This window comes from Amia ocellicauda, chromosome 23 (assembly GCF_036373705.1).
Source record: "Amia ocellicauda isolate fAmiCal2 chromosome 23, fAmiCal2.hap1, whole genome shotgun sequence".
Classification (NCBI taxonomy): Eukaryota; Metazoa; Chordata; class Actinopteri; order Amiiformes; family Amiidae; genus Amia; species Amia ocellicauda.
Genome location: NC_089872.1, coordinates 5,810,426 through 5,834,746, shown reverse-complemented (window position 1 = coordinate 5,834,746; position 24,321 = coordinate 5,810,426). Strand labels below are relative to the sequence as shown.

General features: G+C 39.6%; 1 protein-coding gene across 1 annotated transcript in view; it reads left to right on the top strand.

Moving 5' to 3' along the window:
- The window catches only part of LOC136718738 (potassium voltage-gated channel subfamily H member 1), a 117,776-nt gene that overhangs the window by 10,155 nt on the left and 83,300 nt on the right, over nucleotides 1-24,321 (top strand). The window contains exons 5-8 of the mRNA XM_066696453.1: nucleotides 705-833; nucleotides 1,291-1,409; nucleotides 3,335-3,727; nucleotides 14,122-14,551. Of these exons, the coding sequence (XP_066552550.1) occupies nucleotides 705-833; nucleotides 1,291-1,409; nucleotides 3,335-3,727; nucleotides 14,122-14,551 (1,071 nt within the window). The remainder of the gene's footprint in view (nucleotides 1-704; nucleotides 834-1,290; nucleotides 1,410-3,334; nucleotides 3,728-14,121; nucleotides 14,552-24,321) is intronic.

Sequence of the window (24,321 nt, the reverse complement as noted above, 5' to 3'; positions counted from 1 at the left end):
AGTGATGATATAGCGCATGAAAGGAGTGTTCTCTGATCTTGCTGCCTAGTAATTTCTCTGCCTGACAAACCTCATCATCTGCTGTTGCTGAGATCGTTGCTGCCTCGTCGTATGCCTGTGTGCTATGGGTCTCTGTGGCACCGTCAATCTGCTCTATTTCTCTCTAATCCTTTGGAGTAAGAATGACAATTCTAAACTCCCCATGGGGCTCAATAAATGGTGTTAAAAGGCATGACCATAAATAGTGGCCATTTTTTCTTTGGATCCTTTCAGAGGAAGGCGTGATGTGGGATTCTTGGAAGACTCAAAGTCTTAACGCCCAAAATTCTTCGATGACCTCCTCTTCATTGTAACCGTTATGCTCATCAGCCAAAAATTCTGCAATTCTGTGACATGCAAGGAATGCTTCTCATATGATGATGGGGAAAATTTAAATTGACTAGAGGTGTTTAACTCTATCTGGAGGACAGCAAATCAGTATGTGTCACGGGTGTCACTGAATCATACTGCCCTTTAGAACTGGGAAATGTTGTGCAATTAGTCCCATGAAGCCAGTAATTAGTTGTTTGAGGAAGTTAAGCACTCAAACCCCCGAAGACCCCTTGACCCTGCAGGACTGGAGTTGTACACCCCTGATAGAGACTGTAACGATCAAATTGGCACTTCCCCACTCTGAGACCTAGCCATGGTTTTGTTTGTTTCAGGGATGCCTGTGTGGTTCTTCGTCAAAATCGCTCCCATTCGGAACGAACAGGACAAGGTAGTGCTGTTTCTGTGCACCTTCAGTGACATCACCGCGTTCAAGCAGCCCATAGAAGACGACTCGTCCAAAGGTTAGTTGATGGCTCAACTGAGATGCCAGTCTGCATCACTGAAAAGGATTAGACTGAGGTGACTGAAGGAGTTGGTTTTGGAACTGTTTCTATACTCCTGACTTCTTTTAGGTTTGTACTTGTTAATTCATCACAGGGTGGCTGTGTAAAACACCAATCTTAACATATGAGTTAGCCAGGTATTTAAATGGTAACATTACGTATTTAGGTAACACTGAACCAGTTGTCTAACAATAATGGATTGGACTAGTGTAAACTCAAAAGAACAAAACCCTCGGGTCCGACCAGTATGCATTTGAACCAAATGTGGCTCATAGCATGAGGCTGGCTTATACTCCATGCCTGATTGTACATGAACCTTATCTATAGCAGATGTTCACAATTTGAGCAACCATGACTGTAACAACATAGGCATTAACCTCCAACTGTTGACTTTTTCTTTTGTTTTTGTCTTAAGGCTGGGGAAAATTTGCCCGTCTCACCAGAGCTCTTACTAGTAGCAGAGGTGTGTTACAGCAGCTGGCACCGACTGTTCACAAAGGAGAAAATGTCCACAAGCATTCACGCTTAGCCGAGGTACGTATTATACGTAGGAGAATGTGTTGGCGTCCCACTGGACTACCCACCCAGTCATATCTAGTATTTCCTCGACTGTGCAATTTCTGTGTACTGTTAAGAACACCGCACCTCTGACACTATCAGGTCGGGACACATAAAACGTTAGACAGGACCACGAGGGCTGTGGATTGTTGTCCTCGTTAATTATTACCATTACTGAATTCGCGTTCGGGCTTTCTGGCATTTAATCCACATGCTTGGCGATGGTGAAGTAATACAATCAAGTTGCTAGGGAGATAGTCTTCTCTGTACCTCTGTACAACGTGAGGGTTAGGGTTTGTGAAGCGCCTCCAGCATAAAGCATTGTTGTTGTCGATCACGCTAGCCTTTGGTTCACCTCCAGTCAAATGTACTGAAGCAGATGGTTAAAAGGGTGTGTTGTGTGAACTTTGGCAGAGAATTTAACGCAACGTCTATCCACAGACCACCTGGTTGTGGCCCTAGAGTGCCTTGCACGCAGTGATGTGCTAAGATTGTCAAGTCTGCATTATAAGTCTACCTTGCATTCCTTTAAAAGGCTTTTGCCAGTTGATGGACTCAGGAGCCACCGTTATAAGTATTATTTTATTGCATTTGTGTCTGATCTACACAAGAATTCAATTTCAGTTACATTCCCCTCCCCGTATGATTAGACTCCGGGAAAAGAGATGCAAATACATAAATAAATGTATCCCCAAATCAGCTTGAGATACCTTTTGATTTGCTCAAAATCCATGTTCTGTGATTCTTTGTAAATATGCTTCTATGGCAACCATATCACTAAACTGCAGAGTGAGTGTAATTATCTTGGAAATTATCCTTCACATATCTGCAGGCCCAACTGAGAATGTGATCCATGCCCACTTCTTAATGAAGAATTCTGTCTAGTCCGCTGTGCATTCTCATGCAATGAAAAGTGCCATAATTCTTCATGCGAAACAAGGCCTAATTCATGCACATGCACATCTTCACGAAGGGCAACTGAAATACTACAGTGTTTTGCAAATCATGGAGAAGATTAATTTCATGCCATAAAAATGAATCTTATCCTGTAATATCACCCCATTGAGTTAATTAAGCAATTAAGTCACCCTGCCACCGAACTTGAGATTGAAGTGCCTGTCCTAGCTGTACAAAGATAAGATATATAGTGCATATTTAACTTGAATCCCCAAATCAGATCAAAATCACTACCTCTCTGGGTCTGCTTATAGTTATCTAGTACCACCAACACTGAATCAATCTCTTATTGTGTTACATAACCTGATACATGCTAACAGTTTAGTGATTATTTTTATTTTATTTTTATTTTTAATTATATTTTTATTTGTTTGATCATTTTTAACCTATTTCAATCAAGCATCTAAATCTGCATTCCATGCTTAGTGGGCAAAAGTGTTGGTAACTGGCATGCAAGAGAGACAGTACTTATATAACTTATATAAATCTTTTAAACTAGAGACAGCCTCCCTACAGCATCATTTATCATTTTCAGAAATGTATGTAAAGAATTCAGTTTGTGGTGCCACATGCTTTTTGTCTTGCTCAGTGACACCGCATTAGCAATATTTATTGACTCATTAACTTTACTTTAATCGAACTGCTGAGGCACCACTTTGGCAATTAAATGTATTGGGAAATAACACACACACGCTTGCACTGGGCAGCTGCAGACGAGGGACCTTCATTTGTGTGTTTGTTTCATATATAATGTAGGAAGGAGGGAGATTTTAAGAAGGTACAAATAGTCATTGTCATACTCTGCACACAGTTGACATAATGTATTACAGCAACACACACACAAACTAAAGTTTCCGCAAAACAAAATATTGGGATTTGATTTGTAGCAGGCATTAACTCCACCAAGAAGGCCTAGATGAATCTTTGGTGTTTTCTCCTCCTAGGTGCTGCAGCTGGGATCTGAGATTCTTCCACAGTACAAGCAAGAGACACCAAAGACCCCCCCCCACATCATCCTTCACTACTGCACCTTCAAAACCACCTGGGACTGGGTCATCCTCATCCTGACCTTCTATACGGCCATCATGGTCCCCTACAATGTGTCCTTCAAGACCAAGCAGAACAACGTCACGTGGCTGGTGGTGGACAGCATCGTGGATGTGATCTTCCTGGTGGACATCGTGCTCAATTTCCACACCACCTTCGTGGGGCCGGCGGGTGAGGTAATCTCAGACCCCAAGCTCATCCGCATGAACTACCTGAAGACCTGGTTCGTCATCGACCTGCTGTCCTGTCTGCCCTATGACGTCATCAACGCCTTCGAGAATGTGGATGAGGTCAGTGGCTGCCCAATCCCGCCGGCACCTTTACTTTTTATTGCAGTGGGTGTAGAAAAGCGGTCCATGTGATTGGAGTCAAATGTGTAGGAAGGATCTCGACTCTTGAATGAAGTCGTGTCTTTAGCATTCCCAGTACTCCAATCTGGAGCCATTGTTTCAAGAGGTTGATTTGTCTCAAAAACAATAATTGCCCCACAGGGGGGTTATAGCTGCTGAGCCTGCTAAACATTTACAGCCAAACTATTCTCTGTGTGGCATTCCACATATTTGCCTCAGAATTGTAAGACTATGGCTTTGTTGGCATATTCAATAATAATTATTTTATGCTCTGTTGAAACGTGTGGATACAAAGTAACCCCAACGGTTTGATCAGAATGTGTTACCTGAACATTGTTGTGGTCTAGCAATTAAAGGTAAAAAGTTGGCATCCAATTTTAAAACCAAAGAAGTAAATTAAATTTGAAGATATGCTAATACAATGCATTCATTACAATGCGTCATGGGATATACAGTTGTATTATTGAATATATTACAGATGAAGAATTCATTCCTGTTAGTTTGGAAAGCTAGTGGGATAAAATACATGACACACAGCACATGCTTTAGCCTGTGTATTCATGGCTTCTCTCTTGGATGCCAAATGACAGTTGATATTGTGGATCTCACAAAGGCACAGACAATTGAACTGTTTCTGTCTCTGATCTCTTTGCCCGCTTCCCCCCACCCTGTTAACTTCTCTCGCTGGGCAAGGTTCCTGAAAAGCACAGAGTTGAACGCCAGCCATTTTAACCGATTTGTCATTTTCCAGTGTTTAACTGTAACCGGGGCAGAGCGGAGTCCCCAGTCAGAGGGAAGGGCGAGCTGTCTTTCGTAAATCCCCCTTGGTGTCTTTAGGGTGCCAGCTGTGGTGAGGGTTTGTCTCTGTGATGAATTGAGCCGTGGACAGGGAGGGGAGAGTGGTTTATTATCGTACACCGCCACAATGAAGTGGCAGATACACTGACCTTGGAACGGACATATGCCTACCCAAAAATGATTGTTTCCTGGCCTGTTTGACCAAGGTCTTTATCCGTTCCACCTAGATGCAACGCTCTTGCAGTTTTGAGAAAGAGAGAGAGAGAAAAAGTAACAGAAAAAAATGAAACCTCATCAGTTTTTCCACTCACGTTAAGGTTTTGTCTAGGCATTGCAACATCTGGTCTAATTATGCATTAAGGGATTTGCAAATTCTTTCCAATTCAATGAGCCCCTAGTGGAACCCAAGTGAATGGAAGTGGGTATAGGCCCACAACTCCCAGTGGCCAGAGCAGCTGTTAACTTTTCCAGTCTCTCTGTATCTCCCATTGAAGGGCACATGTTTTGTGTATTTGTGTCTAATTTTATTTTTCAGTGATTTCTCTCTTCATTTGATGGCTTAATAATTAGGGGACTTTTCAGATCACTGAGGTCACGATTTAGACTTCACTTCCTGTGAAAAGCTCCCGTAACTCTTGCCACAGTTTGGGTGCAGTTGCAGAAAAGCAGTGCCTTAATTACACAAGCACTGAGATAGCCTTGAGGTAAAATAGCACTGGGGTGAATTCTGCCCTCTTGGTTTTGGATTTGTGCCTCATCTCATTAAAAAAAGGCACAGGGTTATTGTAGCATGCCATAAAACCCAGCTCTTACAGCTTCCTGGACTTGTACAGACCCCATATGTGTCTTGAGATCTGGGGTTTTGGAATATCAAAATTCAAAAAGCACTGATGCAGAATTTGTGTCTTGGAGGACCCAATTGTGACACTTTTTTTATATTTTAATATCTTACACTGTCCAAGCCACTGTGTCTGTGAGGCAACTTCTTCATTCTGACATCATTCACTGCTGCTGAATGAAGAACAGCTAGTGGATTCACGAATCTTCAGGGTTTGCAGGAAGCTGTGAGGGACACTGTGTTAGTACTGTGCCCGTGACAGATTTTTATTATCGAATTACCTTAAGAATTTAGTGCAGAGGTCGGTATTACAGTCGGTGGGGGGTCTGGGGGTTATTTACAATATAAATGTAATATTAACAAGTACACACAAGCTGAATAAAATATGTAAAGATTTAAAAGAACAATGTGCAGATGACTCCATTGGTTTGTTTGGCAAATTATATTAGAGAGATTCACTAACATACTGTGGTACCAAAGAGCCCTATTGTAAATAAACAGCTGGTTGCTTTGAAGGTTGACTCTCAAAGTTTAATGACTGAGTCTATGAGGCTATTCCATGATGTCATAGTGGTGTAGGGCTGTGTTGGTAAATGGTATACCGCTTCACCGCTGTGAAAATGATTAATTATCAATACCGTTTTTCTGTGAAATAAACGAATTGAGATGTGTAATTACCATAGGTCCATGAGCAAGTGCTGCGAGAATTGTGTCATTCTAGTGAGACTCCTATTAAACAGGAAAAGACATTTCAGAATTTTCCCCCTATTAAATTAATCTTATTTGTATCATTGTAGGCTATTTTAGTTTTGTTAAGTGATGCTTTTCTTGGTTCCAATGCTTTGATCATGTGATTGGATATTAGGCTCCATTGAAGAATTGTTTTTAAAACGAAGAGCAAAACATTGCAGCTCCAGTGTGATCATCCTTAAAGCTACACAATATGGTCAATATGGTGGGAATTCTGGCAGGAACCTCCAACACATCACCGAAAGACACGTTTGTAACACTTAGAAAAAAAAAATTGCAACTGAGTCATTTACACAACGTTCTTTTAAATATTTATTTGAATCTAAAAAGTGTATTTCAAATGTTTCTTTCAGAGTCAGGATTTTAAGTCAACAACTTTATAACACTGACATTTGCAATGGAGTCATCTGCACATCGTTTATTATAATCTTTATATTATTCTGTGTATATTAATATTTTGTTTATTTTGTATTTATGTAGTTCTACTGTTTGATTGAACAATAAAACAGAATTGGAAAGTGAATTTGAAGAGTCTTCCTAACAACGCCCCCCCCTTCCCGGAGGTATCCTACTGGAATATCGATAATACAAATCTGTCGTCGGCACAGGTCTAGTTCCTTTTAAAGACCTGGCAAAAATGACATACACTAAGTTGTGGCAGTAATTAGTTCAGTTAAGTAATAATGGCCTCTGTTGAGTTAGAATTTAGAATTAATGAAATTGTATTAGACATGAATTAAGATGTGTGTACATAAGGCAACCAGAAACTGTATGAATAGGGAGTGCTAGACAAATTTAGTTTTTAATGTCACAGTAGGATGCCATAGCAGTCCCATAATTTCATAGATCTCCATAGAAATTCTTGGATAAAAAAAGAAGAAAAAAAATCCAGAAACCAATTGACTTTATGAAAGGCAAACCATCTGGAATTGCAGAAGCCAGCTTTTCCTAATGGTTTTGTTCAGTTTTGCTTAATTTCTGTCTTGTGAAAGTCCTCCCCAAAATAAGGCTTCACGGCCTTATTTAACTGGTTGAATGAGACGATGCGGAGGAATAATTTACAAAAGTTGTTCTGCCTTGTTAAAGCGAGGTTAGATAAAAATGTAATTTAATTTAAATATGATCAATTTCATCTCAGCTATTCTGGAAGATTTGAGATTCTATGGTAATTAATGAGGCTCAGTTTTGGATGGCTTAAATATAGGTTTACTTGCTTGGAGAGGGAGATAACTTATTTTGTAGTCTTTTTTTATTAATCTGATACAAAGTGCTCTCCTCCTTCAAGACTAATCCAGTATGTATGGATGTAATACAGATCATTATAATATTCCTTTTTTATTTAAGGTTTATTTGAAACTTATATTTTCTTCAAAGTTTTATAAGACTAGCAAACACAAACCTGTGAAACCGGTCAAGATGCCACCTTCAGAACTTCCACATTAATGGTGATTATTAAAGATTTCAGTTTGTGTTGACAATGGTCAGCTACAAATCAATGACCACTGCAATCACGTCCCACTATTATGGCTTTGCTATTTGAAATGAAGTTTCTGCCCAAAATATGGATACATCGCCTATAAACAACTTAAACAGATGTACCGAATTTGTCCATGAGATCTGGGTTAAAATTTTGCCCAGGCAGCTGCAATCCCACATTCCCTCAGGTAGTGTTTCAGTGCAGGTTTCTGGCCTGATCAATACCCATTTTTTCCTTTGCAATTCAACTCAAGGTTACAGGCTGCCAGAGTTCCATGACAAATCAATTCTGGATGGCCGCAGGAATAAAAAGATGTTTGGTAGTACCTGGCTAATGGATAGAGGAATTGATTTTGCATAAAGCAGAGATTATTTTGCTAGAGAATTACTGTATCACTGGGGCTACTGTCAAACTGCAAAAGTTGAACATTTGCTGTTGCTTACATATAGGACTAACCGCTCCTACAGCCTGTTATGGCTTTCTCTTTGCTCTTCTATCCTCCATTCACATGACCGCCATTCCCTATGTGTCTCTCCAAATTACCGTTATAATCAGTAACTCCATTTCAAAACAAGTGTGACTTATTTATTTAATGAATCTGGTCTACTCTAGGCACCCGGTTTACACTTAAAGTTACTGTTGTCAAAATATGTGATACGGAGCATTTTGAGATGAATCAATGAAAAATAAAGACTTCTAAATGTTGGTTATAAAGTGGAAAGTTTGCATAATTTCACAGCTGTTCGAAAATATTAGAGTATCAAGTACACATTACATTTAGAAAGAAAACAGATAAAAGGAATAATGTACAACTTTTTGAAAAAAATCTAAATGTGCTCTTTTGCTTTTGGTTTCTACTCAATTTCAGTTATTGGATGAGATTAAATTTGATCGGCAATCTGTATCAAAATTGTGTGGAAATTCAAAAAGCATGAACATTGATGTGGAAATTATTCTTTAAAATGGAAGATAATCTTTCAGGTTTGTTTGAGTTCTTTTGTGTGGAAAAGGCATTAACTAAGCAATTCAATCACACATGGACATTCTGCCGTTATACTGCACTGGATTATGACATGTTAAGAATTTGTAGTGTTGAAGTGCTGATGGTTCAATTCATTTGTGGGAACGCTGCAGTATTGTTTGTTGAGCACTGAAACAAGCTCATCAGAATAATGTCTTGTAGCAGAGAGACTGCCGTTTGTCTTTCCATCCTTGGGATTTAAACTGCCTCTAGTGCCTCAATAACAGAGAACGAGTTGTTCTAATTTACTGTTAACCAATAGGAGCAGAAATGCATTCTAATCTTAATTCCTAAGGGAGGCAATTCTGCAGCTCCCAGGCTGTCGATTAGGGGGTCTCTTTGCTTGGGTGGCACGCTGAGTGAGTCTGCAAGGCTCTCTATCAAGTAAATATCGAGTTCAGGGTTGTTTTGGTGACTGGCTGGATCTTCATTATACGAGGCACATATATTTCACGGTGACGTTGGGTCCATTCTGTTACAGTAGCCTCAGGACAGAGTTTGAGGAACCACTTAACAAACTATTACAGGGTAAAAGGAGGGAGAACCGTAACCAAGTAAAGAAATATATATACGTATCAGGACTTCTTTATACTAATTTGGTTTGTTAGTTTAAACATTTTTCTTAATTGTAAAGTTTTACTTTGTTATCTTTGTAGTGGGTTACAATTACATTACTTGTTGCTCTTATAAATTTGTACCCATTTATACAGCTGGGCATTTTACTAGAGCAGTCTAAGTGAAGAACCTTGTTCAACCATTGCCCCACCCAGGATTTGAACCCTCAACCTTGTAGTTATGAGTTCAGAGCCCTAACTACTACTCCACAGTGCTGCCCTAATCCCTGGGTTAACACAGTTTGGCCAGTGGTGACTCATTCCAGACTTTCAATAAGGCTGATAATTAAGTTGCACAGAGGCACGATAATAACTTGTCAACCAGATGTGTTAGAGAAACCCTGAACTAGCATTTCCCCACACATAACACTCCAGAAAGGTAAGTCAAAGTTTTACCGGTTTAGTTACAAGACTTGGCTTTTAAGTATGAATCAGACTGTGCTCGCTGACAGCTGTAGGGCTATAGGGAATTGCTATAAAATATTACTGTTTCCATTTCATTTGCTGGTTGAGATGTATTCATTCTGTAGCGAAGTTACTAGAACCACCAGTTATTGTGTTTCCAATCCACTCCTTACAATCTCTAAAGAACAGTATTGAAGGGCCCTGTGAACTCCCTGAGGATTGGTAGATCTCAGTATTTGAAATCGTACTGTAAGCCTTGCTGTGGGTGTCTGTGTTTCGCAGCACCATGCTGACATAGTTTTCAAACTGAAAGGGGAAGATGACACAGCCACACACGCAGGAGGAGAGTAACTCACATGCAGGTTTTGAACATAGGGGTTTGGGCCAATTTTAAACTTCATTGTACACAGCTGAACAGTGCATTTTGCCAAGCTGTGTTATCAATAATGAAAGGCTTTTTTAAGGTGTTTATTTCTAAATTTGTAATGTAGCCAATGAGTCAGTCACAAATAGAAGCTGTTTGCAGATGTATGTCAGCCATCTTTCTCTCAATCACAAATCGGTAGAGATGCGTTTCAAACGTGCTTTCTGACTATTATTTATTATTATTATGTATTTCTTAGCAGACACCCTTATCCAGGGTGACTTACAAAATATAAGCGCAATACAAAGTGCAAAAATACAGTGCAGTTCAAGGAAAAAAACATTACAGATTCCAATGTACATAAATACAGTGCAATTCTAAGCATAAGTACATCTTACAAATTACAATTTACACAAGTGCATACAATATATGAGGTCTTACAGTCAAGGGCCAGGGGAAAGGGAGCATAGGGGAAATCAAAATAAACAATACGAGTACTAGTAAAGCCAGCCAAGTAGTATGATAAAACGTTGTAAAGTGCTAGCTTTCAGGAGAGTAAAATATGCATGTCGTCAGACTTTCGCGTTTGTTTTTACATCACTTTGTTCCACATTATTAATTATTATTATTTCCTTTTCAGTTCATGTCTGAATGTATGAGTGTATTTATTTTTACTTCACTTTTTGGGGCTTTTTGTGGTGTCGTTTGTTTGTTTGATCATTTTTTCATGTGTGTTTTTCTTCTTTTGAATTCCGTTTCTGTTTGCATGGCTTCTCTGCCTTCTGTTTGTCTGTCGGACTGGGAAGAACTGGAACCATCGAGCTGTCACTCAAGTAGGCCTTGCCGTTTTCATTTTCCAACCCTTCTTTCTAGCCTTTCCTGGAGAATGATGTTCTCAGTATGAGTGTGTGGATCAAGGCCATTTCTCCTAATGTACACTATATTACCAAAAGTACTGAGGAAAGGGAACCAACTCTGTCTACCAACAGTGAGTTGTGCCAGAGGTCATGTTATGCTATGCAAAGATTGATTTAGTTTTTGCACAATGACTGCCGATGCATATTGCAATGTGTCAGACAACAGCATAGGGCCTGCATTCATGGAAGATGCTTATATCACCTGGAAGTGAAGGAAAATATTCAATGGAGCCAGAGAACAGCACAGGAATGAGGCAACGGAGACATGCTTCTCTCAAAAAAAAAACTAAAAAAATGTGTTTGATGTGACACAGATGAGCAAGGTTATGTATGCCCCTTACCATCAATATTGATGTTTTTCCTGCTCTAAAACACAGGTATGCATTGCTACATTGCTGTATTTTGCAGAGATTAAATTTTCCTCGCTAGGGCATAGGTCACACAAAATGAAGCGCATTTCCATACCGGCTTTGTAGTTAAACTGATCCCTGTGCAATTTATGTATGCTCTGAAATAAGTGCTCTTCACCACAAATATTAAAAGGACAAACCTTGTCATCCCTGGGAATTTCAAGCAATGCAGCTGTACTTTCAAAACGCTGGGCTGAAAGACTTTCTATGGCTCATTCCAAGATGCTATATATGCCCTCATTGTGCACTCAGCCCTTGCTGAATCGCTGCAACATGCCTTTGAATTTGTAGAAACACTTCACGGAACAATAGTACCTTGATTCGGTGCTGTAACTACCGTAGTTTGCCGAATCCAGGAGTGGGAGTGAATTTTATCTCTTGCATTCCACCTTTCAGCTTGTTCATGTCTTCAGAGAATAACCGAAACATTGTAGTTGAAAGAGACTTACAGATACAATGGGCCCCAGGATTCTCCCTTTCTGCAGCTGATCCACAAACAAGATGCCTTATATCAACTCCTAATAGCTCTGAACACAAAATCCTGCTCTGAAAAGAGGGGAGTTATTTGAGATTTTCCTGCAAGACATGTTAATTTTTATTTTATTTTATTTTTTATTTTTTATTTTTAAAGATCTATATTTATTGAAAAAGTAAGGGCTTACACAGTACAGCACTAAACACAGGACCCCAATTTTCTGCTACATATAATTCAAACAGAATTGATTACACACTGACATGGAAGTATAAAAAGAGAAAAGAAAAAAAACTCCTTCACTTTGTATAATTGAACCTCAGATGAGTTGGTACAGAATGTCCAATCTACGCCATCTGCTTTTGATTGAGAGTAGTCTCCTCCCCCTACCCTGATCTGGATTTGCCAATTCTTCATTTACACAGAGGCATCCAGTTGAGAATTATGTTGATTCTTTATTTGTACACTCCGTATCATAGACGCATAGCCCCCCAGCAAAGAGGGCTGAAGAGGGCGCTGTTGTGTGACAGGTAGACACCACCTGCCACAATCTGCAACACCCAGAATCCTTTGTGCTGCAGGACTCCTCTGATACCAGCATCTCAGTGTTGCACATTAATAACTTGACCAATGGGAAAAACACTGGTGGCAATGCAAATTTCATCCCCCTGGCAGTAATTTTAAAACACTCTGATGAAAAGCACCCTCTCACACACATGCACACACAAAGTGCATCTCCATAAGAAGAAAGGACCGAAAGACCAACAGAGCATTATGCAGTGCATCGGCAAGGAATGGATCCTAAGTAAGAAATGGGATGCCAACAATTAAACAAGATTGACTTCTTTAAATTGATACTACAAGGACAGTGAGAGGTTGTGCTTGCTGGGAGTCGAGCCAGCCTTTCCGTTACCAAGGGCTGGATAAGCCAACAATAGAGATGGGACTCAGACACACCTCTGTAATGTTGTTTCCTATAGATCGATATTCATTTCTTTATTTATATTCATGTATTTTTAGTAACTGACTACTTGAGAACTGAATGTGTTTTCCCGGCTACCCGATAGCTATGGATATCATTTCCCACTTTTAATGAGTTGTTTTGCACTGCCTCCCAGGTGATGAACCTTCTGTTCATGTCACACATTCTGGTGTCAGGTCACCTCAGTGCCATCGTTCTGTAACTGCCACTGTTGAAGGGGCAGGGAAGGTGGCGGGGGGGGCTTGGCAAAGGGTCCAGAAGAGGAGATCGGGACGTACAGCGCGTGTGAATTGGATTAAGCAGATGGGATTACAGCCGAGGGCCGTCTGTTGAGCTTTACGGATCCTGTCAAGAACTCCATCATTGCTTTCTCCCCAGTCCAGCCTCTCAAGAATTAAAGCCTGCTTCCCTTGCAAGAACCTGACAGGGCATCTGGCCAGAAGGCCTCATTTCTGTTAGTCCCACTAGAGCAGTTTCAATGATTAACTGTAAAGCAATGGAGTACAATACTGAATTGCTTGTCTCAGCACAGTCATCCAAACGTAAACTTTGGGTGCTTTTAGTTTTCTTCTGGTTTTTAATTTGAGGATCATGCTTATTTTGCATTCTGTTCTGGAAAAATGGGAGTATCCACAGACTCACACTTTGGACTTGCCATCACCCTCGTACAGGAAAGATGTAGACATCATACATGCATCCTCTGAAAAGTGCACTGGTTCTTTTCAAAATACATGCCCTACATAGCCTAGTTTCTCATAGAATTCAAATTACATGTTATGGCGTATTTCCATATCAATATTTCAAAAATAAATGTTATCCCAATGGTTCAATGCGGAGGAACAAAAAAAAACCAACAGTGGCAATATTTGTTTTTTTAAGTAAATAGATTGAACGGCACTTGTTAAGTAAAGTAGCCTTGGGAGAGAGTACAATTAAACACTATTACTATTATAAATATAATGCACTAAAATAAGAAGTCACTGTTACAGAGGAGAGAAAATGTGAAAGTAACTTTATGATTTTACATAGTGTGTGTAGTCTTTCTCATTATTTTAATAGACTCTAATTCTGCTTTGTGGCATGAATGCTTTGTGCAGATTTTTGATATGCATTTAAATCCATTGGCCTTTGAGAGATCTGAGCCATTATACATTTACTGTAAGCTGACCTGGATGCTTGGACTGAATAACGCAATATCAGAGTAACAATTTATATCATATTGCATAAAATTGTGAAAAAGCTTGAGCCACAACTGAATATGTTCTGCCTCTCTCCTTCCCCCCCAGGGCATCAGCAGCCTCTTCAGCTCCCTGAAGGTGGTCCGTCTGCTGCGGTTGGGCCGGGTGGCCCGGAAACTGGACCATTACATCGAGTACGGCGCGGCAGTCTTGGTGCTGCTGGTGTGTGTGTTCGGGTTGGCCGCTCACTGGCTGGCCTGCATCTGGTATAGCATTGGGGACTACGAGGTCATCAATGAGGACACCAACTTGGTGCGGAGGGACAGCTGGCTCTACATGCTGGGGGAGACCATCGGCACGCCCTATCGGTTTAACGTCTCTGGAACGGGGAAGTGGGAGGGCGGCCCCAACAAGGAGTCGGTCTATATCACCTCCCTGTACTTCACCATGACCAGCCTCACCAGCATTGGGTTCGGGAACATCGCGCCCACCACCGACGGAGAGAAGATCTTTGCTGTAGCTATGATGATGATCGGCTGTGAGTATCGCTTTGATTGTCTTCTGCCCTTGTACTAGTTGGATCCTCCACTTCCTCTCACTTAGCTCTGTCTTCTTTCTCATTCATGTGGGTTCCAGTCCCCTCTTCCTTATTCCCTGCCTTTTTCATTAGAGGATTTATTTGATAAGTTCATGCATCATGAGAAGGTTGTCTGTTTTGTAAAAGTCAGTTTGTGCATCCAGAATTCCTCTCGCCCAAACTGAACAGTGTGACGTCTTTTATACAATGAGAGACACCATTAAGATGACCTATTAACTTATTATAAATCACACACATCAGGATTTGACACAGGATCTTTCCAGTGGAAAAAAATAACATACATTTTGTATTTAACAATAAACCCCCTTTCTCTCCATCACATTTTTTTTGGCTGTAACTGACCTACTGCTGTAGCCTGTGTTGTGTTTTCATGCTGGTTAAATGTAACAAAACTATTAAGATTAAATGTAGGCCTACATCCTGTGAAACTTGCACCACTTGCATTAAGTGTCCTGAATGTTACTGATAACAATATTTTTTTAATCCTGATAATTCTATTAACAGGATGACATTCATACACAAGATAAGAGATAGGAATGTTTGGAAACGCTGCTCTGTGATTGGCTGGTTTCTCATATGTGATTTATAATATTATTATTACCATCCCCCTTTGTTTATTTAAGTGTCATCAAAACCACAGAAGCTCTTTACACTGTGTAGCCATTTGACATTATAATGTCAAATCACTCATGTTCAATAGAAGCTTAATTTGTAGGGATGAGATGCTTCCCAAAAAAACAAAAAGGATTTCCAATATGATGCGGCTAAGATTTCAGTGTTTGTGATGTAATACTCTTGCAAGGGAGAGAGTTTCAAAGTCTTGCTAGTGGCTTCATTGTTTATTTATTATCTCATCTCTCTTCGGTGATGATGACAGGTTAGGAAGCTATTGACTATAAACTTTTGTCTGTGCATTTGTTATTTTGCATATTTTGGCTCTCGTCACATTGGGACTCGGCTGTTTCTGAGAAACTAAGGTTGTGGGCAAGAAAGTGTTTTTATCATTAAGTGTAGTTAGACTGAGAAAAAGAATGGGTTCCTGTTACCCCCAACATTGAAAGTTTTTGGTGTGTTGTGGTGTGGTGTTCAGACTCTGCCTAGCATAATGAAACTCAGTGGCATATAATGAAACCCAACTTGCCTTTCTGATGAAAATAAGATTAAAGTGCTTTAAGCCCTTCAGAAAAACATCTGTGGAACATTTTGAGTGATATGAAACCCTGGGGTGAACAGAATTGGATTTCCAATAACAAGCTTGAAGTGTGTGGACCACAGGTTTTGATAATGGCTTTACAGGTTTGTTTATTCTGCAGATCAACTGCAAATTCTAGACACCGACAAATAAACTCCCTTTATAGTGACAGGGTGAGTGTATTAATTTTGGAAAGTCATGCTTCTTTTTAAAAGTGTGTCGGTTTATCTTTTTTGGTTCAGAAGTTGAAGTACTCCTCAACCTGTACTGTATTTGCACCGTATCAGTCCTGTCTTTTTTCTGTTTGTGTTTGGCTTTATCCCATGGTGTATTTTATCTTCTGTAATACACTTTGAAGTTATAAAACTGTTTCTCATGCTGAAGGAGTTTTTGTTTTTCTCCCCTCCATATATGATCAGAAATCTGTTTGCTGCTGAAAAATGCAGCATTTTCGATTTGGCGTAGAATTTATTTTTTCTTTTTTTTGTTGAATTATTTTCTCTGTGAACGACATTGATGAACGTATTTTGAATGTTTAGCTGAGTGCAATTTCTGTTTTTTACCCAACATCATCATCTTGTGATCAGTGCCTAAATATACTTTAATAAACTGAATGGACTGGTGCATCTCCATCTTCAATAGCAACCAAAATGTTGACGATGATGTACACATTTTCACTTCCATTTCCGTTTATGGTGTTGAAATGTGAAATTGATGTAGCCTGTTTTTTTAATATAGATTTATATAAATAATTTGACTGATGCTTTTCTATGGGCTCCGACCTTGATTAAAATGGTTAATGTTTGAATGAAAACATTTGTTTAACTGAGTGTTTGAGTATATTCTTAGCAGTAGGCAAATAATATTTTGCTGATCAGTGCTTTTTCTTTGTCTGTGTTCCCTATTCTTGTATCTGTATCTGCACTTTGATTTTGTAAAGAAAGCTGGACAAGCTTGTGACGTGAGCAGAGGTTATCAGCAGCACATAGCACATTATAAACTATTAAGGTATTAAAATAGGATTACAATGCATCAACATTTCTAATCAAATGCAGGACACTTGAAAAGTGTAAATGTTACAGGTTATATCCCAGGTTCACATGTGAATTCCCATTAATTCTAAATTGTCCCCTGGCTCTGCCGCTCTGCTTGATTAATGAGGTTGCCTTCCGCAGAGCTGGAAGTTATGATTGCAAGGCCAGGATGGATTAGCCTGTTTCTTTACTGTGTTAACAAGGAACCCCATAGTTACCATATTGGAGGAGGTATTGGTCTTTGTGCAGGGTGTCTCTAGCAATGCAGAGAGGTCAGTGCTAATGAATATGTGCAGTGATTGACTAATAAAGAGACACTGATACTCTCTCCTGGTCTAGAACATTGACCCTAGAAATAAGAACTTGTGTTGACTGTCTATGCCACCTGCCTCATCATGATGTTATATTGCACCATTTTTGTTTGATCTATTTTACATCAAATATAAATGCTAATTAGGATTAGGATTAAAAGAAAGGAATATCACCAGTTTTTTGTATCAGCTCTCATGGAAAGGGCAGACTGTGTTCTTCTAGTTTAAGTGTAATTGTATTAGTGTTTATACTTTTTCTATTACCTGGGCTTGTTTTGATTTGCTATTTATGAATCATAGCTTGTGCTATCCAGAAGGTATAATATTGCTTGAGGTTGAGATTGAATTTAACCTTTATTTTATGTGAGCTTTTGTCTGTGACCGTATGGGAATCAGGATAGTATAAGCTGTGCTTTATTTATAAAACTGGTTGCCCAATAACTATAGTTAAATAGTCCTTGTACTGATGTAGTTAAACTCCATTTAACCTTCTGATTGAATGCCAGTATTGGAAAGAAATTGTAAAATTATATTTTTTTGTGTTTGTTGCAATTAAGTTTCTACAGAAATTATGCACATGCTTCATTTGAAACAATGTTATTAGGAAATTAATGTAATTTAATGGTGTTCATTAGCCTATATGCTACTTTATTATCAATATATCAATATCTTTTAAAGTTTGCTGAGCCCTAGAGAGAGAACTATGAAGATTCCAGTTGACTGAACTGTGTTAAGACAGTCTGTGTGTAAGCATTTGACAATATGTAACTAAATGACATTGTTTCAAATTAAGGGTGTGCATGCATTGGATTTCTTTGTTTTACATTTGTGCTCAGATTTGCACTACAGTAATAGGGTCTATTTTGTTTTGGAAGTAACATTTCCATAAGTGGAAGAGATTTTTTACATTTGATTCTGATTGTGTTACTCTTCTGATGCCAGACTGAAAATTGCATTTGCAGGTGTGTTGATCGTCAGGGAACATGTGCACACATTGCCTAGATGTATCTGAATTTAATTTTCTAAAAGGGAATGTATTTGTTGGCTTTAAATAGAAGATATTTCAGCATCTTTTTCTCCTGCAGAGAATTGGTTTACAAAGGTTTAGTGATTTTTTGTGAGGTTTGTGTGTCACTGATTGATTAAGGTGACTTGACTTTAAATCAATACATCTGCTGACTGCTGTGGTTTTCGAGAACATGACTAAACCCTGCAGTCCCCCGGAGGACCCAAGCAATATATATTCCCATGTAGTTTATTGATAATTATCCCATGCAACTTTAATGTAACAAACAAAGCCAGTCAAGTGGCAGGGAGACTGCTTCCTTGCTGGGATTTAAGAAATGCAGGGTCATGAAGGGGTCAGCAAGAAAAAGCCTTATAGAAGGAAGAATACTCTATAAAGTAGTTTAAAAATAAATAAATAATAATAATAAAAAAAAAAAAAATATATATATATATATATATACACAGTACTGTGCAAAAGTTTTAGGCAGGTGTGAAACAATGCTGTAAAGTAAGAATGCTTTCAAAAATATTAATATATGATATTTATCAATTAACTAAATGCAAAGTGAGTGAACAGAGGAAAAATCTACATCAAATCCATATTTGGTGTGACCACCCTTTGCCTTCAAAACAGCATCAATTCTTCTAGGTACACTTGCACAAAGTCAGGGATTTTGTAGGCATATAGTCAGGATAATGATTAAACAATTATACCAAACAGGTGCTAATGATAATCAAATCAATATGTAGGTTGAAACACAATCATTAACTGAAACAGAAACAGCTGTGTAGGAGGAATAAAACTGGGTGAGGAACAGCCCAACTCAGCTAACAAGGTGAGGTTGCTGAAGACAGTTTACTGTCAAAAGTCATACACCATGGCAAGACTGAGCACAGCAACAAGACCCAAGGTAGTTATACTGCATCAGCAAGTCTCTCCCAGGCAGAAATTTCAAGGCAGACAGGGGTTTCCAGATGTGCTGTCCAAGCTTTTTTGAAGAAGCACAAAGAAATGGGCAATGTTGAGGACCGTAGATGCAGTGGTCAGCCAAGGAAACTTACTGCAGCAGATGAAGACATATCATGCTTACTTCCCTTCACAATCGGAAGATGTCCAGTAGTGCCATCAGCTCAGAATTGGCAGAAAACAGTGGGACCCTGGTACACCCATCTACTGTCTGGAGAAGTGACCTTCATGGAAGATTTGTCCCCAAACATACAGCGAAAGTCATTAAGAACTATGTTCAGCGTAAAGAAGAACAAGGAGCCCTGGAAGTGATGGTATGGCCCCCACAGAACCCTGATCTCAATATCATCGAGTCTGTCTGGGATTACATGAAGAGTGAGAAGCAACTGAGGCTGCCTAAATCCACAGAAGAACTGTGCTTAGTTCTCCAAGATGTTTGGGCCAACCTACCTGCCGAGTTCCTTCAAAAACTTTGTGCAAGTGTACCTAGAAGAATTGATGCTGTTTTGAAGGCAAAGGGTGGTCACACCCTTCTGTTCACTCACTTTGCATTTTGTTAATTGATAAATATAATCTGTTAACATGTCTATTTTTGAAAGCAATCTTACTTTACATCATTTTTTCACACCTGCCTAAAACTTTTGCACAGTACTGTATATATATATATATATATATTCTTGTATATTTCACTCTGCAAATCCACTATGCCAGTCAGCTATTGCATCAATTGAAAGTTTTCATGTAGCTGGAACTGCTAACAACATGCACTCATCAACACGGGGCTGTCTTGGCGGCCCAAGTACCATCTGTAGAGTTGTACGTCTGGCCCTGGCAGCTACTGGCTCAAGTCACAAACAGTATAGCCAGGAAAGCACACTGACCTCAGTTATAGGACACCACACATATTGATGTTGTCATATCTTCATTACTTGTAAAACATTTTCACATCTACAAATAGAAATTCAATGAAGCTCATGTTGTTGTTTTGTTTTTCTAACGAAATCACAATATCGGCTCTCCTTTCAGTTCAGATTTTTCAGTAGCCGGCTAAATTTAATGTAACCCGCTAAAATTAATTATTACTTTGCATCATTCCCCGAGATGATTCTGTCAGCATCACAATGTGACTGTAAGCTCTTTGGACATTGTTTTAAATTCTCATTATATGGTATTTCATTACCGTATTCAACTTTGATATTGTATGGCACTGTCTGTGCAGTAGAAAGTAATCGAGTGTCCTTGCGAGGAAGATGATTTCTTTAATAATATCTATTGTCATATGCAACCCATGGTTTTCACACTAGAGTTTGGCAGTCCCATGGGGTCCTTATAATTAATCCAGGCAGTCTGATGAAATGCCTAAATACTTTTCACCCATGAAAAAACAATTGTGCAAAATCAATAATAATGATCAAAATCTGTATTCCTTTTTATTGAAATATATTAAATGTATTATGTCATTAAAACCATGGCTCAATTTTAGACTTTTGTGAAGCAGTATTTTTCCTCACCGTTAGTAACAAGAAACAGGCATTTTGAACATGTTGGACTAAAGCTAAAGCACCCTTTTCTGTCTTAATGCAACCAACTTTCAGTCTCAGTTTAAAACACTGTTTGATGGTAGGGAAAGTCAACCAGACAACATTTGCGTTGATCTGGATTTGTGGCAGTATCGTGGCTTGGCTCTCATTTAGCACAGCCAGCGAGCTTGGTGTCTGGCCATGGGCAGGTATTATCCTTCCCGGTCATCCCACCCCCAGGTTTCGTTGATGAAAGCCCTTGTCCATAAGAGAACTCAGATGGCACTGTCTTCTTAGAGGCTGCAATCACGACAGGGAAGCGTCCAGCACGTTCTTTCCTTCAACCTTAATCGGCACCAAGACAGGAAGAAACTGTGTCACATAAGGTGAAACAGCAGACCGATATATGAATGTTTTTATCCCCCCCCCACCATCCTTGCAGCATATTCAAAATAACGGTCATGGCAATCAATGTCCAAACCTGTTATCGCCATAGCAGCACACTGCGTGACTGGGAGTCTTGGCACAGAATGAATGTGAGGGGGGTTCATCTGTATGTCTTGGTATGTGCCAAGTCCACTGCATTCGCTGACCTACCCTTGCCTTTCTTGTGCAGGGGCATTTTTACTGATTTATATATTTATAACCCTTTCGCCTCCCATTAGCGTCTCGTGGCATCTTCAGGTAGTGTCAGCGTAGCAGCTTTTCACAACACGACCATCTGCCTTGATGTGATGGCTTGTGAAAGCTGTGATGGGAAATCTTGCAAAAGATGACCTGAGGTGCTTTCATGGGTGAACAGTTAGGAAACTCAAACTGCCTCTGGGTTTATTGGACTCAGTGGCGTTTGCAAAAGGGCAAGAGGGTAAAATTATTATTATTATTATTATTATTATTATTATTATTATTATTATTATTATTATTATTATTATTATTATTTATTTCTTAGTAGATGCCCTTATCCAGGGCGACTTACAAAATATAAGCACAATACAAAGTGCAAAAATACAGTGCAGTTCAAGGCATAAAACATATTACAAATTCCAATTTACGGAAGTGTATACAATATATGAGGTCTTACATACTGGATTGTAAAAGCTGAGTGCAGACAAGATGTTAGGTCACAGTCAAGGGCCAAGGGAAAGGGAGCATAGGGGAAATCAAAATAACAATACAAGTACTAGTAATGCAAGGTAAGTAGAATGATAAAACATAAAGTGCTATCTTACAGGAGAGTAAATGGCTAAATTACAAGTAGTGTCTGAAAAGATGTGTCTTGAGTAAGCACCGGAAGGAGGTCAAAGAGGAGGGTCTGGAGGTGCAGTGTGGTCAAGACAGCAGTAGGAGAGGGTCAGTGTCTTGAACTGAATGCATGCCGGTATCGAGGCGCAGGATCGAGGGTGACTCCTAGGTTTTTAGTGGAAGAAGAAGGAGATAGTGTCGTGGATTCCAAGGGGATTGAGATGGAGAGATCAGCAGAAGATGAGGAAGAGGGAGGGAAAAAGAGGAGATCCGATTTGGAGAGGTTGAGCTTGAGGTGATGCGAGTGCATCCAAGTGGAGATAGCAGACAAACAGGAAGAGATGAGAGGGTCAGATGAGGGAAAAGACAGGAAGATCTGGGCATCATCATCAAACCATGGGATGCGATGAGGGGGCCCAGGGAGCAAGTGTAGAGAGAGAACAGGAGGGGGCCCAGGGCAGAGCCTTGGGATACGCCTGTGAGGAGAGGTTGGGGGATGGATGAGGAACCTTGCCATGTGGTAGGTCCGGTCGTTGAGTTAGGAAGAGAACCAGGTGAGAGCAGTTCCACAGATTCCAAGGTCAGCGAGGTAGGAGAGGAGGATGGAGTGATTGACAGAGTAAAATGCTGTCAATCACTCCGTCATATATTAATTTATTTATATATTTAAAGAAAAACTTTGTTTCACTTATTGGGAGCACACAGTGTCTCTGCACGTCTATGTATTAGATCTACTATGAATGAAGATCCATTCAGTGTAATAGGTTTCTTGAACAGCTTGAAACGGGAACATTAACTTACAGCTCTGGTAAAAATTAAGAGAGCACTCAATTTTTTCCAGAGCTGTATATGTGGTACACTGGTTCACTTACTGGTTGCATTTGTTAAATTAAGTGTATGTACAGGGAGGAGTGAAGTTAACAGGGAGCTAGAAACACCATTCTAGGTTGGCATACAGTCTGGTCTGGCTTGTGAACTTAATTCTCCTGCCTTTCACACTGCATACCCCTGGGTGCAGTCTCAGTTCTGGAGAGTTTTCCACTCTCCTAAATAAGAGGGCAGGCCACAGCCACACTTATAAATAAATTGGCTTTTTCATAATGCATCGTAATACTTCACACAACATCCTGACAGGAAATTACAACTAAATTAGAGTGGAGACTGCACAATTCATTTTCTAGAGTCAATTTTAAGCCTAGGATATGTTTTCGGTTTATAACTTTAAAGAGAAGCCCTTTTACATCTTGTTTGTCTATTTGGATAAACCAGAAATCAATGGGTTTGTCAAGTCGTATCAGAAAGTTTGCAGAAAAGGCTTTCAATATTTTGAGGTAGTCGCTGAAGGCACACATTTCAATTCCATTTCATCCGTACCTTCTTCAAAATTGCTCTTTACATTCCATAGCTGAGACTTAATTTGAAGTAATTTTCTTGTAGCATTTTGCTGTAAAGTAATGGTTATACAAATATTCTCAGAAATCCTTTGAAAGCCAATATAAGGTCCATTGGTAACCTATAGGGTAGCAGTTATTTATAGAAATCCATATATCAATTATTTATAGACATCCCCACGTCTTACAAGAAGGAATTCACACGGGGTTCTGTGCAATAAGCTATCATATTCCTCCACCCCCTTAATACTAGGATTATGTTTTAGTGATACCATTCTGGCAGATTTTAAACACTAACCAAAATATGGCAATCGTAACATGATACAATCTCAATCACATTTCTCGTGCAATTAATGGACAGCAGAAATCCTGCAGTTGTTGTAATCCCAGCAGGAAGCCTTTGTGAAACCAGATAACAGAGTAACAGGTACTTTAATTTGATAAATGAGCTTCGCTTGGACACCTGGTCCCTCTGTCTTACAGTACTTGGATGTGTCCTGATAGAAACACACCAGCTTGTCACAGTTTTTTACATTAACAATATTCCTCGACTCATGTCTGAGACAGTTTTATGTGTGTGTGAAATTGCGGGCCTTAAAACTGTAATCTTTATTAACACGCCGGCAGCAAGCTTTAGGAAGGTGTCTGTCAGCATGAGGTCTGATCGCAAGTATTACAAGGGACAGAATGAATCCATTGTAACTATGGCAACCTTCTTACTGGGGACTTGGGAAACTTTGGGGGGGGGGGAATCCTCCCAAAAACATAACTTTTGCTTCTGTCTTTATTGTCACTAGTAATTGATGGATGGGATTATCACATGTGATAACAAACAAAGAACTCCATATTCAGCCTCTCTTTTCTGAGCTTTGAGCTCATTCTGGGTCAGTGTGTTGATTTTACTTCAATCCAGCTCATAGACAACTCCAACCTCTATATGACCTCTATATCAAACTTCCCCTGAGTCGGCAACACAGATGAGGTTGGTCACATGACAGTGGTAGAAGTGATTCTCGTAGTATTAAGCTGGGGGGTGTGTGCAGTA